Source organism: Myotis brandtii, unplaced genomic scaffold, assembly GCF_000412655.1.
Source record: "Myotis brandtii unplaced genomic scaffold, ASM41265v1 scaffold1031, whole genome shotgun sequence".
NCBI classification, from domain to species: Eukaryota; Metazoa; Chordata; class Mammalia; order Chiroptera; family Vespertilionidae; genus Myotis; species Myotis brandtii.
Genome location: NW_005353465.1, coordinates 448,875 through 469,445, shown reverse-complemented (window position 1 = coordinate 469,445; position 20,571 = coordinate 448,875). Strand labels below are relative to the sequence as shown.

The following is a 20,571-nucleotide window of genomic DNA, read 5'->3' as shown; positions in this document are numbered from 1 at the left end:
CGGAGGGAGGGGGTGGGGCGCGGACGGTTTCTCCCGGAGACCGGGAGAGATTGGGAAAGGTCATCCCGTCCTTCCCCCAGCCTCCGAGCCGCGCCGCCCCTCCCACCCTAAACCCGGACATACCAGGGAAGGAGTTGGCGCGGCCGCCTTTTCTGCCCCGACATGCACAGACTCGGGAAGTTCTTCCTGGGGTTTTATCTCAAAGCCTCTCCCTTCAATTTGTGTCTCTTTTTGGGGAGGAGGAGGGGCGATGATAGAGATAGCTCATGTCTGCCGTGTAAGAAACATTATTTAAAGTTACTCCTCGGTCCTTTCTGTTCTTGATAAACAATTCCTGCACCTTCCTCTCGAATTCTGTTTTCCATTCCTGAAGTCACTTTACTGGCTCTTCAATACAACAAATATGTGCTGAGTGCTTACTGAGTACCCGGCACTCTGCTCGGCGCTGTGGGGGGTGAACGGATGAGGGGGTGCAGCGCCGTCCCTGTGGGGGATGATCATCTGGACAGGGCTATGTGTTTTTAAGTGGTGTAATCAGATCTAATCAGAAATTACTGGATACCTGTTCACATATTTAATAGTATACAATCCTTATCATTACACTCTGAAATGTTAGGTCGCATTTACAGGTAAGGAAAACGAGGCTAAAGAGTCTCTCTCCCCTGGCCTGCCGGCTCAGGGAGCCTCCGTGCAAGCCCAGCACCTCACATTCTGTCAGACCGTCCACCGCTACCAAATAAAGTTAATCCACAGCAGCTCTCAGCCATTTTAAGTGTGATTCCCACTCCCCAGGAAAGAAGAGAGGGCACAATGCTCCGAAGAGCATAGGCTCGGCACTGAGCAGGGCATCAGTGGCTTACAAAGAAGGCCGCTTTCCTCACAGAACCCAGCCGCCCCGGTGCTAACTCCCAAGGGTGTTCTGGCTCAGTCTTCTTTCATCATCAATAATAATAATGATAATAGCCACTAGCATTTATTGAGCACTTATGTGCAAGGTGTTGGGCTGAGCTGGTTTATATGCATTTTCTCTTAATACTCAAAGGAACCCTGTGGTATTATTAACTTCCCTTTATAGGTAAGCAAACAAAAGATTAAGTAACTTGCACAAGGTCAGCCAGGTAGATGTGGAATTTGAACATAGGTCTGGCTGCCTCCAAACCTCAGGCTCTGCATCAAGATGGATCTTTCCTCTTTTTGATCTCTAAATATATATTTGGGCCCCGCTGGTTCTGCTTCCTATTGTAGAAATAAATATCCCCAGCTTAGCTTCTGAATAAGCCCTTTAGTATATGGGCATCAGGCACAACAGTATGACCTCATCAGCGCCACTAATGGTTACTAAGCACCCACCATGAGTCAACAAGCCTTCACAGTCATATTATTAGCCCCCGTTTTATAACTCAGTTTGAACAAACAGTGGTTCAAATAGGTAGAATAATGTATTCAAGGTCACACAGCTAGGAAAGTGGCAGAGCTGAGATTTCAGTCCAGGTCAGCCTGGCTGCAGGGCTGCAAGGCAACTTGTATCTCTCAAAAATATTAATTGTTGCAATAGCATCCTTCGCAAGACTGACCATTTGGGGACTCTCTTCTATACATGCCTAGCTGCAGGTTATCACTGAGCTAAAAACAATCCCCACTATAATAGGGCACCCCATCCTCTTTGTCAGTGTCCCATCTAGAGAAAATCCTTCAAAAGAGGAAGGAGAGAGGAGAAACCATTCAGAAAGGGACAGATAGGAAGCCAAGGGAATTAAACCTTGCCTGGTTTGGGGACAAAGCTGCAAGTGGTAATGACATGGGAACAATCCAGACAGTAATGTGGGATTTCCCTAGGGAACAGCAAGTTATTTGAGGAGGAAGAAAAGAAAAAGAAAAAGGAGAAAGATTAGATGGAAATGGGGGCGAGGGGCAGAATTAGGGCCCAGGGTGGTAGCATCCATGGGTGAGTGATCAGAAGAGGAACCCAGGATGGGCAGAGATGGAGGCAACAGGAAACAGGAACAAAGCAAGGCAGAGCTGGGCATCTTGTGGACCGAACAGTGGCTGGTATCTACCTACGGCCACTTCCTGGATCCTTAGGCCCTCTTAGGGACCTTTGCCCCACCACACCCCAACCCTGACAGCCTGTCTCAGCCAAGACAAGTCTGTTGTCAGCTCTGAGCCACCAGGCCCCACCAGGAGCTCCAAGCCCAGCTGGGTCCCTTGAAGTAGCTGCTTCAGAGTAGGTAGGTGAGAGGTCCTGAGCCTCAACTCCCTGGATATTAGAAGCATGTGGAGGGGCAGCTGAAATAGAGGCTCCTGCATGACCTGTCTCCTGCCTTTTTCCCAGGGGGAAAAAAAAACAGCTTCAGCAATCAAGGGAGCCATGGGGGACAGAGCTGGTCAGCAAGAGCAAGGGAGACCCAGCCCTCGTCTGGAAAAGCTACAGCATTGGGCAAGGCACAGGCAGAGTGGGCACCTCTTGGTGCTGGCGGTGAGGCCAGGATGCCCTACCCCAAGCTTCAGCATATCCACTTGTACCCCAATTCAATTCCATCTATGTTTTGTGAACACTTACCATGTGTTTGAAAACGTTAGACTCTGAGAGGGAGGAGGGTGGGGGGAGCATAGAATAAATAAGGCAAAACCCTTCATCTATGAGCAGCTTCCATCATGTGGGGAAAGCACATAGGTAAGTAACTAAACTATGACATCAGGCGGAACAAATTAAATGATATCCCCTTCCTTCACTGCCCTTGGTTGGCTACTTCCCACCACCAGGCATTCGGGCCAATTGCAGGGGTTGGGAGGAGGGAGGGGATCCCTGACAGTTCCGCTGCGTCTGGCCTCCAGGTGAGCCAACTATGGCTAGCAGTGGCTGTGGTGCCCTTGGCTGTCTCAGTTGCCTGCCTGAACTCTGCTTGTCACATGGCCACCGCACTGCCGCTTGGACCTGGAGCATTGGTAAGATCCACCACAACAGAGGACGGAAGAAAGATCCTGGGGGCCCTTCACTAATAGGACCAGAGCTCAACACTTGCCTTTCTCACCATTCAGGGTCTCCTCACTGGGATTGTTACCCTTGAGCTGCGCAGAGCACCCCGCCTTTGGAAGGTGAGAGGGGAAGTGAATGCAGTACTATTCTTTGACCACCCAAAACACACACACACATGCACACACACACACACCACACCCCTCAACCTAGAAAGTGGCTTCCAAGCTAATCCTGTTAGCTCTCTGCCTGACAATCTTAAAAGACTAAGGCAAAAAGCAAAAAACATGGAGGGCTGAGGGCCCTGTTAGGAGAATAAAATCTGAGTTCTGTTTTCGGGTAGGTGCAGGTTGGGCTTGGGGTTGCAATGAGTCCCCTTAGGCTAGGCAGGGCTGAACTGGTTCACTGGCAGGTGCGCGCCATGATGATATTCAACACCATCAATCTGATCTTGGGCTTCATTGTGGTGGTGGTTGAGGTGATGAAGACAGCCTTGGGGCCTGCAGCACCTGCCTCCTCCATGGTACCGGTGAGTAAAGGAGAAGATGGGAAGACGAGGAGGCAAAAGGAGATGGAGAGGGATAAGGGCAGGGGCAAACAGGTGTTGGTTCCCCTGTAGCATCCTCAGCCTTGTCTACCTGCAGCTGGAAGGCTTGTTGGTGCTGGAGCTCAGTGCTGAGGCTTTCACCCTAGGAGGAGTGCTGGTCTCAGCGTATTCCCTACTCCTGTTAAACCAGAGGAAGCCAGGATGCTGCAGGAGACAGAGTCTGCACTACCAGGAGCTGCAGGAGGTACTGAGGGCAGGGAGGAAAATATGGAGCAGCTACCTACGAGCTCATTTTTTTTAATGGCTATTTTGGCCAATGGCACTTAAAGGAAAACAATGGGGCAGGGAGGAAAGAAAGGGGTCCTAGACTCATGCTAATTAGTTTTCTGACTGGACATATCTCCCTTAGTGGTGGGTAAGAGGGAATTGGATGTCTAAATGGTTGGACCCAGAAATGTGGGGAGAGCATTAGAAAGCTGCCTAAATATTAGAAGGGCTATAGGAACACAAGAAGAAAATGAGAGAGAAGGAGGAAGTTGCTTTTGTCGAGGATTCCTCCTTTCTCACCCCTCACACTTCTGTCTGGTTTTCAGGGTCTCTCTGAGTTGGAGGAAGTTACTGATTTGGAGAATGGTCCCGCGGTGGCTAGCACAGCAAACCAAACAACTGAATGAGGTGGCAAGGGAAGCAGACAAGCGCTGCTCTCCTACCCTGTGGGAGCGTTCTCCGGACCCTACTGCACCCCACCAAACTCAGAAAACAGATGGAGGCCCTGGAGACCTACATGCAATCCAGTGGGAATGCCTTCAATTTCCACTCAGACTAGGCCCCTTTCTCGTCTAGGGGAAGCTGTACCTAGACCAGATTCTTCCCTCACCCCATTGCCCTGAAAAGCTGCCCCCCATCAGGACATCCTTAGGCTAACTTTCAGCTTCCCTCCTTCGATCCTTACCCACCCCCGTCCCATATAGCTTCATATCTTCCTCATCTCACTATGTCCCTTCTTTCCACCTTTCATAATCCCATTCACTCCAAACCCAGGTTCCCATACGCGGCGACTCTCTGAAATCAGTTCTTGAGTGCTTTAGTTCTCCCCCTCCGACTGGTTCCGTACTCCAGCGGAGACTACAAGTCCCATGATGCCCCGTACCCCGCGGCCTGCTGGGAAATAAAGAGCCTTTTCTCCGCGGTGAGGGCGCTGTGCATCTGCTGAGTGACGTGAGGAGCAGAAAGTCCGGGCCTAGCCGACTTTCCTCGGACGCGACCACTGGCCCGGCGTTCAGGGAGGAGCCAGGCGGGTTATTCCGAAAGGGGGCGCCGCTACCCCAACCAGGCGAACTGAGAGCTGACTGTGGCTCCATGATCCTCTCTCTGGCAGCTTCGGAAACCCGCAGGCGGTGGGGGATGGCCCTCGGCAAAGCTGGGGTTCCCCAAATGCTGTCATCGCGCCCCCTCTGACGGTGCCCAAGTCTAAAGTCCTGAGACTTGGAGCGCGCGCGAGAAGGGGGTTGGAGATGATGAGTCAGAAGCCCAGGGCCCTTCACGCCGCCCTCCCCCGAAGTCTGGCCGCCTGAGAAGGTCCGGCTCCCAGGGCAGCAGACAGGTGGACGGGGCAGGAAGAGGGAGGGGCGCGGCGGCTCGCCCTAAGACTTTCCCGCCTCTGCGAGCACGCGGTGGAAGGAGCCCGCTGCCGCCACCCCTTCTCGCCCAGGCGGGAGTGGGACTGCGCAGGCGCAGCCTCTCGCGGCCCCGCCGACCTTTGATCCCGGAGGCCGTCTGGTGGCCGGAGCTCGTGTTGCGCGCAACCCCCACCGTTTGTGAACTTTGCAAGTGTGCAAAGATGACAAGCACAAGCGGGCTTGAGAAAAGCCCAGAAAAACCGGTAGAGGCCCCGGAGTCCTCATCAGGGCAGCTTATGAGCCCGACTAGAAATTGCCCAGAGCTGGAGGACTTAAAAGAACTCACCCCACATTCACATAGTGCCCGGGATGGGTGTGCGCCGCACACTCATTTTTGCTCCCACTTGAGAAGGCTTCTTTCCCCTGGAGAATGCTGCTTCTCCGAAGTTGGCCAAGCCCAGGCACCAGCGAGGAAAGAGCGCAGCCTGGCTGCCTTGCCCTAACATTGCAGCGGTGCCAGCGGCAACTCCTTTCTGTTGGTGACACCTTGGGAGTGGTAATAGGCGCCCTATGACAAGGTTATGTGAGTGCTAGTGGGTGGGGATAGTTCTGGGATTAGCTTTTGGAACGGAAAAAGGATCCGGGCCGCTCTCTTCTCCTCCCAGTCCAACTGCCAGAATAATGGAAAGCTCGTGTGGGAAGGATTCAGAAAATAATTTTCTTCCAAGTTAGAAGGTGGAGGTGGATGAGGAAATTAGGGGTTTAAAAAAAAAAAAATCAACAATTGATTCTCACTGTCTTCCAGATAGGAACTACAAATTTTAGTGACATGTTCAGGTCTAGGAATTACATTCTAGTTCTTGAAAAAGTTCAGCGGCCATGCAAATGAGTCCTTGTATGGGTCAGGTTGGGCTAGGTTATGCTGTGGCAACAGTGCCAAAATCGCAATGGCTTAAAACCACAGAGGTTTATCTCTCACACTACATGTCTAGAGTAGTAGGCAGGCGCCTCTGCTCATTGTAAGTTACTCAGGTACCCAAGCAGATGGACCTCCACCACTTCGAGATCCTGCCATGTCACTGTGAAGCTTAGAGCACCCCCACACCCCTTCCCGGAGCATGAAGAATTGTTCATGAGCTCTTAAATGCTTCTGCCTCAGAGGGGCAAATACCACTTCCACTCGAACTTGACTGGCCAAAGCGAGTCATATAGCCACACCCAACTTCAAGACAGCTAGACGGGCAGTCTTTTCATATTCCTGTAAGGAGAAGGGAAGCAGAAATAGTCATTAAAAAAGAAAAGTTAAACACTTGCAGTGATACTTGAACAGCTTAGCAGTTGGAACTCATCTATTCTAGCAGTTATGCCCGTATCTACTTCTTTGGCTTTGTTGCATGAATCACTAAATGAAGTTCTTGATAGAAACTTTCTCCCCAAAATTAACAGAACTGAAGAGGAAATCTAAAGATTCTGGAGTTTTTTACATATAAATACTTTTTATTGATTTCAGAGAAGAAGGGAGAGGGAGAGAGAGAGAGAAACATCAATGATGAGAGAGAATCATTGATCAGCTGGCCTCCTGCACACCCCACACTGGGATTGAGCCCACAACCAGGGCATGTGCCCTTGACCGGAATCGAACCTGGGACCCTTCAGTCTGAAGGCTGACACTCTATCCACTGAGCCAAACAAGCTAGGACTAAAGATTCTGGTTTTGTTGTATAAGTTTGGGCGAATCAAACTTCTCTGAACCATGTTTTGTTTACATCAGGGATAATAATCACAGTATTTAACTTCTCTACTGACTTATCAAGGCTAAAATAGAATCGCACATAGAAAATAATTTAAAACTATAAAGCACGTCAGAGGTTGAAAATAAATTGCCTATAGAGATGAGGAGTAGTGAAAATGAGTGAAATGGTATAAGGTAATAGGGAGTGGTGAGAACTGTGGTAAAGTAATAAGCATACATTCTATTTAATGGCCTTCCCCCCGCTCAACTCCATCCAAACATACGCCATGTGGGACTGTGAGCCTAGTATTGCCATAGTTCCAGTTTTCCTATAAAAGTCAAAAATTCTGGCTTTTAAATGTGAAGTCATCTTATTTTAAAATGTTAATAACTACTTTTTTAATTGACCAGATTCAGGCTGTAGTCCTTCAATTATAGTCTCTCTATTATACAAACATATGGTAGGGATTGTGGACAAAAAAGGGCCCCATACTAAACCTGACAAGCTCAGGGGAGGCCTACATAGTGGCCTCACAAACTCAGAAACCAAATTAACCACATAGGATGGTCTGAAATTAAAAGTTCATGGTAGGTAGTCATGCAGTGATACTTGAACAGCTTAGCAGTTGGAACTCATCTATTCTAGCAGTTATGCCCGTATCTACTTCTTTGGCTTTGTTGCATGAATCACTAAATGAAATTCTTGATAGAAACTTTCTCCCCAAAATTAACAGAACTGAAAGAGGAAATCTAAAGATTCTGGAGTTTTTTGTTTGTTTTTTACATATATATACTTGATAGAAACTTTCTCCCCAAAATTAACAGAACTGAAGAGGAAATCTAAAGATTCTGGAGTTTTTTACATATAAATACTTTTTATTGATTTCAGAGAAGAAGGGAGAGGGAGAGAGAGAGAGAAACATCAATGATGAGAGAGAATCATTGATCAGCTGGCCTCCTGCACACCCCACACTGGGATTGAGCCCACAACCAGGGCATGTGCCCTTGACCGGAATCGAACCTGGGACCCTTCAGTCTGAAGGCTGACACTCTATCCACTGAGCCAAACAAGCTAGGACTAAAGATTCTGGTTTTGTTGTATAAGTTTGGGCGAATCAAACTTCTCTGAACCATGTTTTGTTTACATCAGGGATAATAATCACAGTATTTAACTCTCTATCCACTGAGCCAAACCAGCTAGGGCTAAAGATTCTGGTTTTGTTATATAAGTTTGGACGAATCAAACTTCTCTGAACTATGTTTTGTTTACATCGAGATAATAATCACAGTATTTAACTTCTCTACTGACTTATCAAGGCTAAAATAGAATCGCACATAGAAAATAATTTAAAACTATAAAGCACGTCAGAGGTTGAAAATAAATTGCCTATAGAGATGAGGAGTAGTGAAAATGAGTGAAATGGTATAAGGTAATAGGGAGTGGTGAGAACTGTGGTAAAGTAATAAGCATACATTCTATTTAATGGCCTTCCCCCCGCTCAACTCCATCCAAACATACGCCATGTGGGACTGTGAGCCTAGTATTGCCATAGTTCCAGTTTTCCTATAAAAGTCAAAAATTCTGGCTTTTAAATGTGAAGTCATCTTATTTTAAAATGTTAATAACTACTTTTTTAATTGACCAGATTCAGGCTGTAGTCCTTCAATTATAGTCTCTCTATTATACAAACATATGGTAGGGATTGTGGACAAAAAAGGGCCCCATACTAAACCTGACAAGCTCAGGGGAGGCCTACATAGTGGCCTCACAAACTCAGAAACCAAATTAACCACATAGGATGGTCTGAAATTAAAAGTTCATGGTAGGTAGTCATGTCCTAGGCTGGCATTTTTCCCTAACAAAAGTCAATCAAACTGAGCTTGTCTGTCATGTTTTTTTGTATGTATAATAACATACCTGTTAACATATCTTTGGAATATCAATATCAAAGTAACTTCCTTTTTTCTGGACCCATCAAAGCACAACCACTGCACAGAGCAGACCACAAATCCCCTCATTGTTATTTTTTTTAAAATATATTTTATTGATTTTCTACAGAGAGGAAGGGAGAGAGATAGAGAGTTAGAAACATCGATGAGAGAGAAACATCGATCAGCTGCTTCCTGCACACCTCCCACTGGGGATGTGCCCACAACCCAGGCACATGCCTCTGACCAGAATTGAACCTGGGACCTTTCAGTCCGCAGGCTGACGCTCTATCCACTGAGCCAAACCGGTTTCAGCATCATTGTTATTATTAACTAGAGGCCTGGTGCATGAAATTGATGCACCGGGGTGGGGTGTCCCTCAGCCTGGCCTGCACCCTTTCGCAGTCCAGGAGCCCTGGGAGAGCCCTCGCGGGAGAGCGGGCCTAAGCCTGCAGTCAGACGTCCTTAGCACTGCCGTGGAGGCTGTGAGCCTGGCTTCTGGCTGAGCGGCACTCCCCCTGTGGGAGCACACTGACCACCAGGGGGCAGCTCCGGCTCTCCAACATCCCCCAAGGGGTCCCTGATTGCAAGAGGGCACAGGCCAGGTCAAGGGACCCCACTGATGCATGATCGAGGCCGGGAGGGACGCAGGAGGTTGGCCAGCTGGCGAGGGACTGTGGGAGGGCTCCAGGGCATGTCCGGCCCATCTCGCTTAGTCCCAATGGGCTGGACCCCAGCAGCAAGCTAACCTACCGGTCTGAGTGTTTCCCCTGGTGGTCAGTGCATGTCATAGCAAGAGGTTGAGCAGCCTTAGCATATCATTAGCATATTATGCTTTGATTGGTTGAACAGATGACCAGACAACCAGACACTTAGAATATTAGGCTTTTATTATATAGGATTGTTAATTGTTAACTATCCTATACCCACCTATGTAAAATAAGTGTGTGTCTATTGGTTCTACTTTCTATCCAGTCCCAGAGATCCCCACCCCACCTTTTGCTTTCTCTTGCCTTCCTAATCTATTGCCAATAAATTTCCTGTAACCCCCTTATGTCTTCCCCTTTGATTCTGATGTTTAGCATAAGTAGTACAATTGCCATTTTGTCCTAGGCTGGCATTTTTCCCTAACAAAAGTCAATCAAACTGAGCTTGTCTGTCATGTTTTTTTGTATGTATAATAACATACCTGTTAACATATCTTTGGAATATCAATATCAAAGTAACTTCCTTTTTTCTGGACCCATCAAAGCACAACCACTGCACAGAGCAGACCACAAATCCCCTCATTGCGGAGCCAAACCGGTTTCGGCATCATTGTTATTATTAACTAGAGGCCTGGTGCATGAAATTGATGCACCGGAGTGGGGTGTCCCTCAGCCCGTCCTGCACCCTTTCGCAGTCCAGGAGCCCTTGGAGAGCCCTCGCGGGGGAGCGGGCCTAAGCCTGCAGTCGGACGTCCTTAGCACTGCCGTGGAGGCTGTGAGCCTGGCTTCTGGCTGAGCGGCACTCCCCCTGTGGGAGCACACTGACCACCAGGGGGCAGCTCCGGCTCTCCAACATCCCCCAAGGGGTCCCTGATTGCAAGAGGGCACAGGCCAGGTCAAGGGACCCCACTGATGCATGATCGAGGCCGGGAGGGACGCAGGAGGTTGGCCAGCTGGCGAGGGACTGTGGGAGGGCTCCAGGGCATGTCCGGCCCATCTCGCTTAGTCCCAATGGGCTGGACCCCAGCAGCAAGCTAACCTACCGGTCTGAGTGTTTCCCCTGGTGGTCAGTGCATGTCATAGCAAGAGGTTGAGCAGCCTTAGCATATCATTAGCATATTATGCTTTGATTGGTTGAACAGATGACCAGACAACCAGACACTTAGAATATTAGGCTTTTATTATATAGGATTGTTAATTGTTAACTATCCTATACCCACCTATGTAAAATAAGTGTGTGTCTATTGGTTCTACTTTCTATCCAGTCCCAGAGATCCCCACCCCACCTTTTGCTTTCTCTTGCCTTCCTAATCTATTGCCAATAAATTTCCTGTAACCCCCTTATGTTTTCCCCTTTGATTCTGATGTTTAGCATAAGTGGTACAATTGCCATTTTCCTGAGCATTTTCTCAATCCATTGATATCATGCTTCCTAGCAATTATCATCAGTTTGACTCAAATAAACTCATTTTTTTCTCTTTTTTTTTTTGTTTTTGATCCTTATTTTATCAGATAAACTCATAAAAATCCTTACAGGTTTGGACTTTTCTTACATTGACAGAATTGAGGTTTTAGATGTGCAATACGGTTTTTGTAGGCTTTCCGGGCCTTTTCTGAAATTCAAGTCTTGGAGAGGTTTAACATTATGTTCTTAAAACTTTTAAAATCAAATCGCTCTATGGCATCGGTTCTCAAGCAGCCTTTAGTCCCCCAGGGGTTATTTGGCAATGACTAGAGACATTTTTGGTGGTAACAACTGGTGGAGGGACAGATGTGTAACAAAAGGAGCATTAGTAAGTCAGATCAGAGATTTAGCCCCAGTGCTACTAACGCCCCTTTCCTGTGCACTATCCTCTGCCAGCTGCAAGTGAAGACTGTCTGTGAGGCTTGTCCTGTGACCTCATTATTACCCCTCCCTTCTGCCTAGTGCCAGAGTCCCTGGCTACTCCCTGAAAGCATTCTACTTTGTTGCAATGCTTCCCAACAAAGTATCTACCCCTTGGTCAGTTTGGCAGCTGCTGTGGAAGTCACTCATATTTTACTTAAATTGCTGCCTATTGAAACTTCACAGGAAGAAGTGACTAATGACATGGCTCCTGCTGACGTCAGTTTTTAAAGGCCTTGGCCAATGTACCTAGCTTTAAGCATTGGAGAAATGTCCTATTCATATGGCTTCATATGCAGCTGAATTCTGTGGTGGGTGGGAAATTCTCCATGTTGATGCTCATTTCTTTTTCAGACATGTATTCTGGCCTTGAATACATGATTATAAGCATTACAGGCAACTAATGATATTTCCCAAATGAAATGAGCTGCTTTTGCAGACGGTTCAGGTTTTGTGGACCGGGTTGTGTCCTCTGCTGCCATCTCGTGGCCTCCCGGCTGCCCGGGTTGAGGTCTCAGAGAGCCTTCCGCGAGGTAATGGCGTGTGGCAGCGGCTTAGTTGGAGAAAGAATCTCTGCACGCTGCCGGCGCTGCCCAAATCCCTCCCCTGCAATGAGTCCGCCAGGCCCGCGGCACACTCCGCTTGGCGCGGACCTGGACAATGCGAGCAGGCGGGGAAGCGCAGGGCCCTTCCGAGCCATCCTCACCCGTTTGGGCCTCTGTCTGTTATGCAATCCTGGAAATGAGCCAAGCCAGGGAAATCAGTAAGCTCCACTATCTAGGAGTAATCCGAACTGACCTCGCCTGCTTGGCCTGATGAATCCTGGGTAGCGACTCACCCCTCTCCACCTGGGACCAAGATGTTCTTAATCGCAGCGAGGAAAGATTATTCAGTGGAGTTTCTGGATTTCATTTTCTTGTCCAGGCCCATTTTGTGCTGCTCTGTGTCCACACCCATCATCTTGGCTTGCCCCGCGGTGCTGCCTCAAGTGTGATATTTGATTGATGAGTTGAGCAGAACGGTGGCAGTGTTGTCACTGGGAGACAGTGTCTCCTATAAATAGGGCAGGGTCTGTGCACTGAGGGGATCAGAGGCCCCTCTCCAGAGCACGGGGAACCTGGGAGACTGCCCTGAGCTGAACTGGTGACTGAGCAGTGACTCAGCACAGGAGAAAAGGCTGGAAAACATTTTTACTTGGCGCCTTTTCCCCCTAATTATAATAATGTGTTAAAAACGTTCCAGTTTGTTAAAGCAAATTTGTAGAACTGTCCCTACAGTTAGCCCCTCTTGTACACCTTACATTTGTGTGTGTGTGTGTGTTTATGAGGGCTCTAACTCTACCCCTCCCCCATTTCCCCTAACCCCAGAAGAGGAGGAGAAATGAGGAGGAGGGGAAACCACTGTCTTTGATGTTTTAACCTGCTTTCCCTGTATAAAATCCAGAGGGAAGAGCCTCCTTGTACAATTTCCTTAGGCCTCAGGCCAGAGATAACCTGCTACTAAGCTGCTATGTGTTGCTTCTCTTTGAAATTCAGATGCCATTTACTAAATGGGAGTTGTTTCTGTTTCTTTTGTTTTACCTTCTATGTCTATGTTTTTTTCTGCCTTATTTAATTTATATTTTACTAGAGGCCCGGTGCACAACATTCATGCACTGGGGGGCGGGGGATTCCCTCAGCCTGGCAGTCCACTCCCACCCCGGTCCCATGGGCCTAAGCCGGCAGGTGGACATCCCCCAAGGGGTCCTTAGCGCTGCCTCCTTAGCGCTGCCTTGGAGGCGGGAGAGGCTCCCAACACTGCCGCTGCACTTGCCAGCCAGCCGTGAGCCCGGCTTCTGGCTGAGTGGGGTTTCCACAGGGGGAGCACACTGACCACCAGGAGGCAGCTCCTGCATTGAGCATCTGCCCCCTGGTGGTCAGTGTGTGTCATAGCAACCGGTCATTCCACCCTTTGGTCGATGCCCTGGTGGTCAGTGTGTGTCATAGTAACTGGTCGTTCCACCCTTTGGTCGATTTGCATATTAGGATTTTATTATATAGGACTAGAGGCCCAATGCACGAAATTTGTGCAAGAGTAGGCCTTCCTTCCCCCGGCTAGCGGCACCAGCTTTCCTCTGGCACCCAGGACCCAAGCTTGCTTCCTCCAGCAAGCACCTGGAACCCGGGCTGGCTTCCCTCTGTCCCCAGCTTCATCAGGAAGGACATCTGGAAGGATGTCTGGTCTTATTAGCATATTACCCTTTTATTATTATAGATGTTGCATGTTATTCTTGATTCTACTTATCTTAATTTTAGGCTTATTTTTCTTACCAGAAACTCTTCCTGTGTTCTGTCTAGAGTTAATGAGTTGTCTGTGTTGATTCTAGTCTATTTTACCTTGCCTTTGTAAAGTTTTCTTGTTTAAAATATTTTTCCCCAAGTCCCAATCCCAAGGTACAATTTAATCTGTTTTACTTTATTATGTGTTTCCTTTATATATAAAGAAAATGCTATGCACCTACTCTTATGCTTTAGATAAAGCAAGAGGACTCAAAGGAAGTCATGGCATAGAAGAAACAGGACTGATGTCTTTTTTAAAAAATATATATATTATTGATTTTTTTTTACAGAGAAGAAGGGAGAGGGATAGAGAGTTAGAAACATCAATGAGAGAGAAACACTGATCAGCTGCCTCCTGCACACTCCCCACTGGGGACATGCCTGCAACCAAGGTACATGCCCTTGGCTGGAATCGAACCTGGGACCCTTCAGTCCGCAGGCCGACGCTCGATCCACTGAGCCAAACCAGTTAGGGCAGGACTAATGTCTTTATAAATCTCAAAGATAATTATGATGAAGAGAAACTGTTCTTTGTGAACCTAAGAAGTGAAGCTGGGTCCAGTGGCTACTTTTGTTGTTGTTGTATTTTTAAATTGATTTGAGAAAGAGAGGAAGGGAGGGAGGGAAGGAGGGAGGGACATTGATTTATTGTTCCATTTAGTTGTACAGTTATTGGTTGATTCTTGTATGTGGCCTGACAGGGGATCGAGCCCACAACCTTGATGTATCAGGATGATGCTCTATCCAATTGAGCTACCTGGCCAGGGCCAATGGTTACTTGTTATAGAGAGACCAAAGGAGAAGAAACGGAACACTTTTCCAAAGATGAGCTGCTTTGAAATTGGACTCTGAACCTCTGGATATGTTGGAGGTATTTCGTGCAATGCACTTCTGCACTGATTGGTTATTGAAGCAAATGTCAGCTCAATGGTTGGGATAGATGACCTTTAATTTCTTCTCCAACACTAGGATCTGGTTTCTCAGTGGCACTGATGTTTTTTAATTGTCCGTCCAAGTTCTCTAATATGAATGACTGGCCCTCAGCAACATTCTAAAGTAAGGTGTAAGTATTCTGCTAGTCCTTAGAACAGAGTTTGTCAACTCTGGCACTACTTACATTTGGGCCAGGTAATTCTTTGTTGTGGAAGGGTATCCTCTGCATTGTAGAATATTTACCAACATCCCTGGCCTCAATCCACTGGATACCAGTAGCACAACCTCTCCCCAGTTGTGACGATAAAAAATCTACAGACATTTCCCTGGCCAGGTGGCTTGGTTGGTTGAGTGTCATCCCATGCACCAAAAGGTTGCAGATTCAATTCCCAGTTGGGGCACATGCCTAGATTACGGGCTTGATCCCCGGTAGGAGGCATTCAAAAGGCAGCCAATCAATGTTTCACTCTCACATTGTTTCTCTCCTCTCTCTCCCTCTCCTTTCTTCTCGCTCTAAACACACACACACACACACACACACACACACACACACACACACACACAACAAACAAAAGAAAACAAAAAAATCTCTAAAAAAATCTACAGACATTGTTAAATGTCCTCTGTGGCTCTAAATAGCCTCCCTCCTTGAAAACTAGTGCCATAAAGAGATATAATAAGAAAAATTTTCAAGAACTTAATGTCTAACTTCTCTAAGATTCTTCTATTTAAAAAGAGACCTACAAGAACCATATTACACACCCAAAACCTGAAATCCTCCCCTTGTATTTACTCCCTACTCTCCCTTCTGAATTTTCTATCTTAACTGGTGTTATCACTTGGTCACATAAGGTGAATACTAAACTACTCTCCCTCAAATAGCCAATAATGTAATAGCTATGTATGGAGCCATACATATGGAGGTGGGTATTAGACTTATCAGAGGGATCACTTCATAAATTTTATAAATGTCTAACTACTATTATGTAACTTTTTTTAAATAAATAAACTCATCTCCCTCATTTCCTATAGCCAGTTACTCACCATATTCTATAGATTTTTCTGCTCTTGAATGAGTCCTTTTCTCTTCATCACCACCTTTCACTTAGACCACAGAAAAAGCTTCCTAAATAGTTTCTATGCCTCCCGGTTTGTCCTTCTCAGATACCTTTCACATTAGCCACCTAAATGTGACCACCAGCTTCCCTGCTTAAAAGCCCTCAGTTGTGCCCTGGCTGGTATGGCTCTGTTGGAGTGTCATCCATGCACCAAAAGATGGTGGGTTTGATTCCTGGTCGGGATGAGTGCTAGAGGCAACTGATCAATGTTTCTCTTCTCTCTCTCTCTCGCTCTCTCTCTCTCTCTCTTCTTTTCTCTAAAATAAAATTAAAATTTTAAAGTCCTTCGTCGTCCCCATCACCTATAAGTTTAAGTCCAAGCTTTTTCAAATGGTGTAATGACCCCTGTGATCTGGCCCCTGCCTGTGTTTCCAGTGTCATCTCCCACATCCCCTTCCTTGCACTTAACTCTTCAGTGACAGCAGTCTGAGGAAGGTGGCATGCAGCCTTAAAGAAAGTTTCTTTAAATTATTAACATGTATGATAAACACTTCCACCCCATCTTTGAGCTTCACCCCCTCCCTCTCCCTCTTTTTCCATTTTTGATTGGCCCAAGGATGACGATGGTGACAGCACTGACTCAGTACAAGGCTGGATGGGTCAGGGCTGTGTGTTACGCACAGTAGTGAGAAGTTAAAACAATTATAACACTAATGGGGAGTCAAAGCCATATCATGTCAAAACATCTCACTTTGGCACATATGTTTCTTACTTCCATGCCTACTTCAAGCTGTGGTATCTAGTGTTAGCCCCTTACCAGCCCCTCGTGTCGCTATCTGCAGCTGATCCTTAGACTCAGCTCAGGCCTCACCTACTCTGAGAAGCTTCCCTGAGGTCTTCCCCCAACTCCTTTCCCAGAGCAGGAGGAAGAAAAACAATCATTATCACAGCAGACAGAGAGTCAGCACCGTGAAGGGTCTTCACAAAAAAACTTTACTAAAATAACCCTTATCTTCCATCAATTTCCCTCTCATGTTTACTTTCCCACAATGTACCACTCCCGTAAGTCCAAACCCCTTTTCCTTTGCCTTGTCACTTCACAATTTCTCACCTTGTATTTTTAAAATAGTATATAATCCCCTGTGTCTAATCACCTCTTTGGGTCTTTGTTTTTTGTTTCTTTAACAAATGTGCTTTAAATATTTTTCTTTGATTAATTTTAGAGAGAGAGGAAGGGAGAGAGAGAGAGAGAGAGAGAGAGAGAGAGAGAGAGAGAGAGATCAGTTGTTCCACTTATTTATGCATTCATTGGTTGATTCTGTATTTGCCCTAACTGGGGATTGAATCCACAACATTGACAAATATTGGTTGATTCTGTATGTGCCCTAACTGGGGATTGAATCCACAACATTGACAAAAGACCAATAAGCAAATGAAAATTATGTTGAACATCATTAGTCATTAGGGAAATGCAATTCAAAACCATGAGATACCACTTTACCACTTCACCTCTGCCAGGATAGCTATAAAAAATGACAATGGAAAATAAACAAGTGTTTTCAAGGATGTGGAGAAATTAGAACTCTCATGTATTGCTGATAGGAATTTAAAATGCTACTGTGGGAAATAGTTTGGTGGACCCTGGCCAGATAACTCGGTTAGAGTGTCAACCCAATACACCAAGGTTTCAGGTTCAATCCTGGTCAGGGCACATACAAGAAGCAAAGCAACCAGTGAATGCATAAATAAGTGGAACAACAAATCAATGTCTCCCCCCCCTTCTCTCTCTCTCTCTCTCAAAATCAATCAATAAAAAATTTTAAAAAAAGAAAAAATAGCTTGGCAGTTCCTCAATAGGTTAAGCATAGAAGTATCACATGATCTAGCAATTCCACTCATATACCAAACAGGTGTTTAAACCAACCAACAAACAAACAAATGAAAAGCATATGAACATTCACGGCAGCACTATTCACAGTTGTCAAAAGGTGGAATCAACTCAAATGTCCATCAACTGATGAATGAATAAACAAAATGTGGCATATATCCATATGATGGAATATTTCTTATTCCAACATGCTACAAAATGGATGAACCCAGAAAATATTATGTTAAGAAGCCAGACACAAAAGGACACATATTGTATGATTCCATTAATCTGAAATATCTAAAATAGGCAAATTTATAGAAACAGAAAGCATGTTAGTGGTTGCCAAGGGCTGGGGGAAGGAAAGAACAGGGAGTGACCGCTTACTGGCTACAGGGTTTCTTTTTGCAAAGCTGAAAATGTTCTGGAACTAGATAATAGATGGTTATACAACACTTAGAATTTACTAAATGCCACTGAATTGTACACTTTAAAATAATTAAAATGGTGAATTTTATGTTATGTAAATTTTACTGCAATATTTGAAAGCACATTACAAAGCAATTGGTATATAGCTGGTTTTGTTTTTCTAAAAGTATATGCATAGAAAAAGTGTAGAAGGATAAATATCAAATTACTCTGGTTGTCCACTGAGTGGTCATTTAGGACTACTGTTCTAATTATTCTACAAAAATCCAGGATTACTTGAGTCCTTTTAAAATATATATATTGATATTGATTTCAGAGAGAAAAAGGTAGAGGGAGAAAGATAGAAATATCAATGATGAGAATCATTGATCGGCTGCCTCCTGCACGCCCCCTACTGGGGATCAAGCCTGAAACCCAGGCATGTGCCCTAACTGGGAATCGAACTTTGACCTCCTGGTTCATAGGTTGACACTCAACCACTGAGCCATACTGGTTGGACTACTTGAGTCCTTTTTAAAACATGCTGTAGAATAATATTTAATGAAATAAAGGAGTGTTTATCTATCATATATTAATATATTATTAAACCAAAACAGTATATTTGAATGATGACAATTTCATTACAAAAAACACCGATTGCATAGGGGAAAAAACTTACTGGAATTGTATATGCCAACATATAATGGTTACGTTTGAGTGGAGTGAATATAGATGAATTTTCAAAATTCCTCCAGTGAGGAATTTTGGGTTCAAAATATTTTTTAAAGGTTTTTCTTATATTGAGACAAAAACTCTTCTTTTAAAAAAATGCTTTTTATTGATATTGAGAGAGAGAGAGAGGAGAGAGAGAAGAGAGAGAGGAAGGGAGAGGGAGAGAGAGAGAGAGAGAGAGAGAGAGAGAGAGAGAGAGAGAGAGAGAGAGAAACACTGATCAGTTGCCTCCCAAAACCACCCCAATCGGGGACTGAACCCACAACCAGAATCAAACCGGTGACCTTGCAGTGCACGGAAGACGCTCAACCAAATGAGCCCTCTGGCCAGGGCCAAAAACTCTTCTTACTTCTTAAATGAAACTTTTAGTTTGGAAAAATGGAAAGATATAGTTTTAAAGGTAAATAACACCAAAGACTCCAGAAACTATTAAAGTGAAGGAGGAAGAGAATTTCAGAGATAAATAAGCATGTACTTAGAAATAAAAAAATCTCTTGCATGGCTAATTAAGTCAAAAAAGTATTGTAGGGAAGAAATGCCCTTTGAAAAGGGAAAAGCAAGCAAAGAGAATAAGGATGCAATAAAATCATCTGAAGAGGGACAGACTATACCCTGGCCAATGTGTTCAGTGGTTAGAGCATCGGCCTATGCACCCAGGAGTCTCAGGTTTGATTCCTGGTCAAGGGCATGTACCTCAGTTGCAGGTTTGCTCCTCACTCCCAGTAGGGGCGCACACGAGAGGCAACCTATCCATGTTTCTCTCTTTCTCTCTCTCCCTCTCCTCCCCTCCCTTCTACTCTCTCTGGAAAGCAATGGAAAAAATATCCTCCGGTGGGGATAAAAAAAAAAGAGGTACAGACTAGAAGTTTCATTTGCAATAGATTGCAACAAACAATATCAAGGAATTTAAAAAGAATTCAGGGAAGGAACTAGAAAATTTGTCCAAACCTGTAACCTCTGATACTGGGTTGCAGGATGGATGGGCTGCAAATGTGGTTTGTGCTCATAAAAAGGGACCCAACCAACAGATATATGATATATAGTTATAAGGGAAATACAGATATAACTATAAGGGAAATGCAAGCCAAAACCACAATGAAGAAGTACAAATTGGTAGTTACAAAATAGTCATGGGAATATAGTGAATATATTCAAGAATATGGTAATAACTATATATGGTGCCAGGTGAGTACTGAAAATATCAGGGGGAACACTTTGTAAAGTACACCTGAAACTAATACAAAGTAATATTGAATGTAAACTGTAATCCAATATAATAAAGAGGTAATATGCAAATTAACCCTCATACCCTCACAAGATGGCTGCCTAAGACCAGGCCAGCAGGGGGGTTAGTGAGGGACGACCAGACGACTGAACAAGCAGGATGCGTGGGGCAACCAGGCTGGCAGGGGGAGGCATGAGGGGTGACAAGGCCGGCAGGGGGGGTAGTTTGGGGCAACCAGGCAGTCAGGCAGGTGAGCAATTAAGAGCTAGCAGTCCAGGATTGTGAGAGGGATGTCCGGGCATCCCCCAAGGGGTCCCGGATTGGAGAGGGTACAGGCTGGGCTGAGGGGACCTCCGCCCTGTGCACGAATTTCGTGTACCAGGCCTCTAGTTGAAAAATAAAATAAAAAACAACAATAATGATAGACTACCTCACACTGGTTAAATGGTTATTAATAGGACAAGAAATAAGTGCAGGAGGGAATGTAGAGAAAAGAAACCCTCATACACTGCTGGAGGGAATGTAAATTGGTACAGCCACTATGAAAAACAGTATGGAGGTTCCTCAAAAAATTATGAATAGAGCTGCCATCCAGCCGGCATGGCTCAGTGGTCAAGCATTGACCTGTGAACCAGGA

The 20,571-nt window shown here is 45.7% G+C and overlaps 1 protein-coding gene across 1 annotated transcript; it reads left to right on the top strand.

The window, feature by feature from the left end:
- Window positions 1-2,214: 2,214 nt before the first annotated feature.
- TMEM253 (transmembrane protein 253) lies at window positions 2,215-4,471 on the top strand. Its single transcript, XM_005856554.2, has 7 exons — window positions 2,215-2,228; window positions 2,333-2,476; window positions 2,836-2,946; window positions 3,040-3,096; window positions 3,387-3,497; window positions 3,619-3,765; window positions 4,115-4,471. The coding sequence occupies exons 2-7, from the start codon at window positions 2,369-2,371 to the stop codon at window positions 4,193-4,195; spliced, it is 615 nt and encodes a 204-aa protein (XP_005856616.1). The 5' UTR covers window positions 2,215-2,228; window positions 2,333-2,368; the 3' UTR covers window positions 4,196-4,471.
- The last annotated feature ends 16,100 nt before the right edge of the window (window positions 4,472-20,571 follow it).

Coding starts and splice junctions, on each gene's coding strand:
- TMEM253 (XM_005856554.2), top strand. CDS start 2,369: ATGGGGGACAGAGCTGGTCAGCAAGAGCAAGGGAGACCCAGCCCTCGT. Junction 2,947..3,039: donor CGCTTGGACCTGGAGCATTG/GTAAGATCCACC, acceptor CTCACCATTCAG/GGTCTCCTCACTGGGATTGT. Junction 3,097..3,386: donor GAGCACCCCGCCTTTGGAAG/GTGAGAGGGGAA, acceptor GTTCACTGGCAG/GTGCGCGCCATGATGATATT.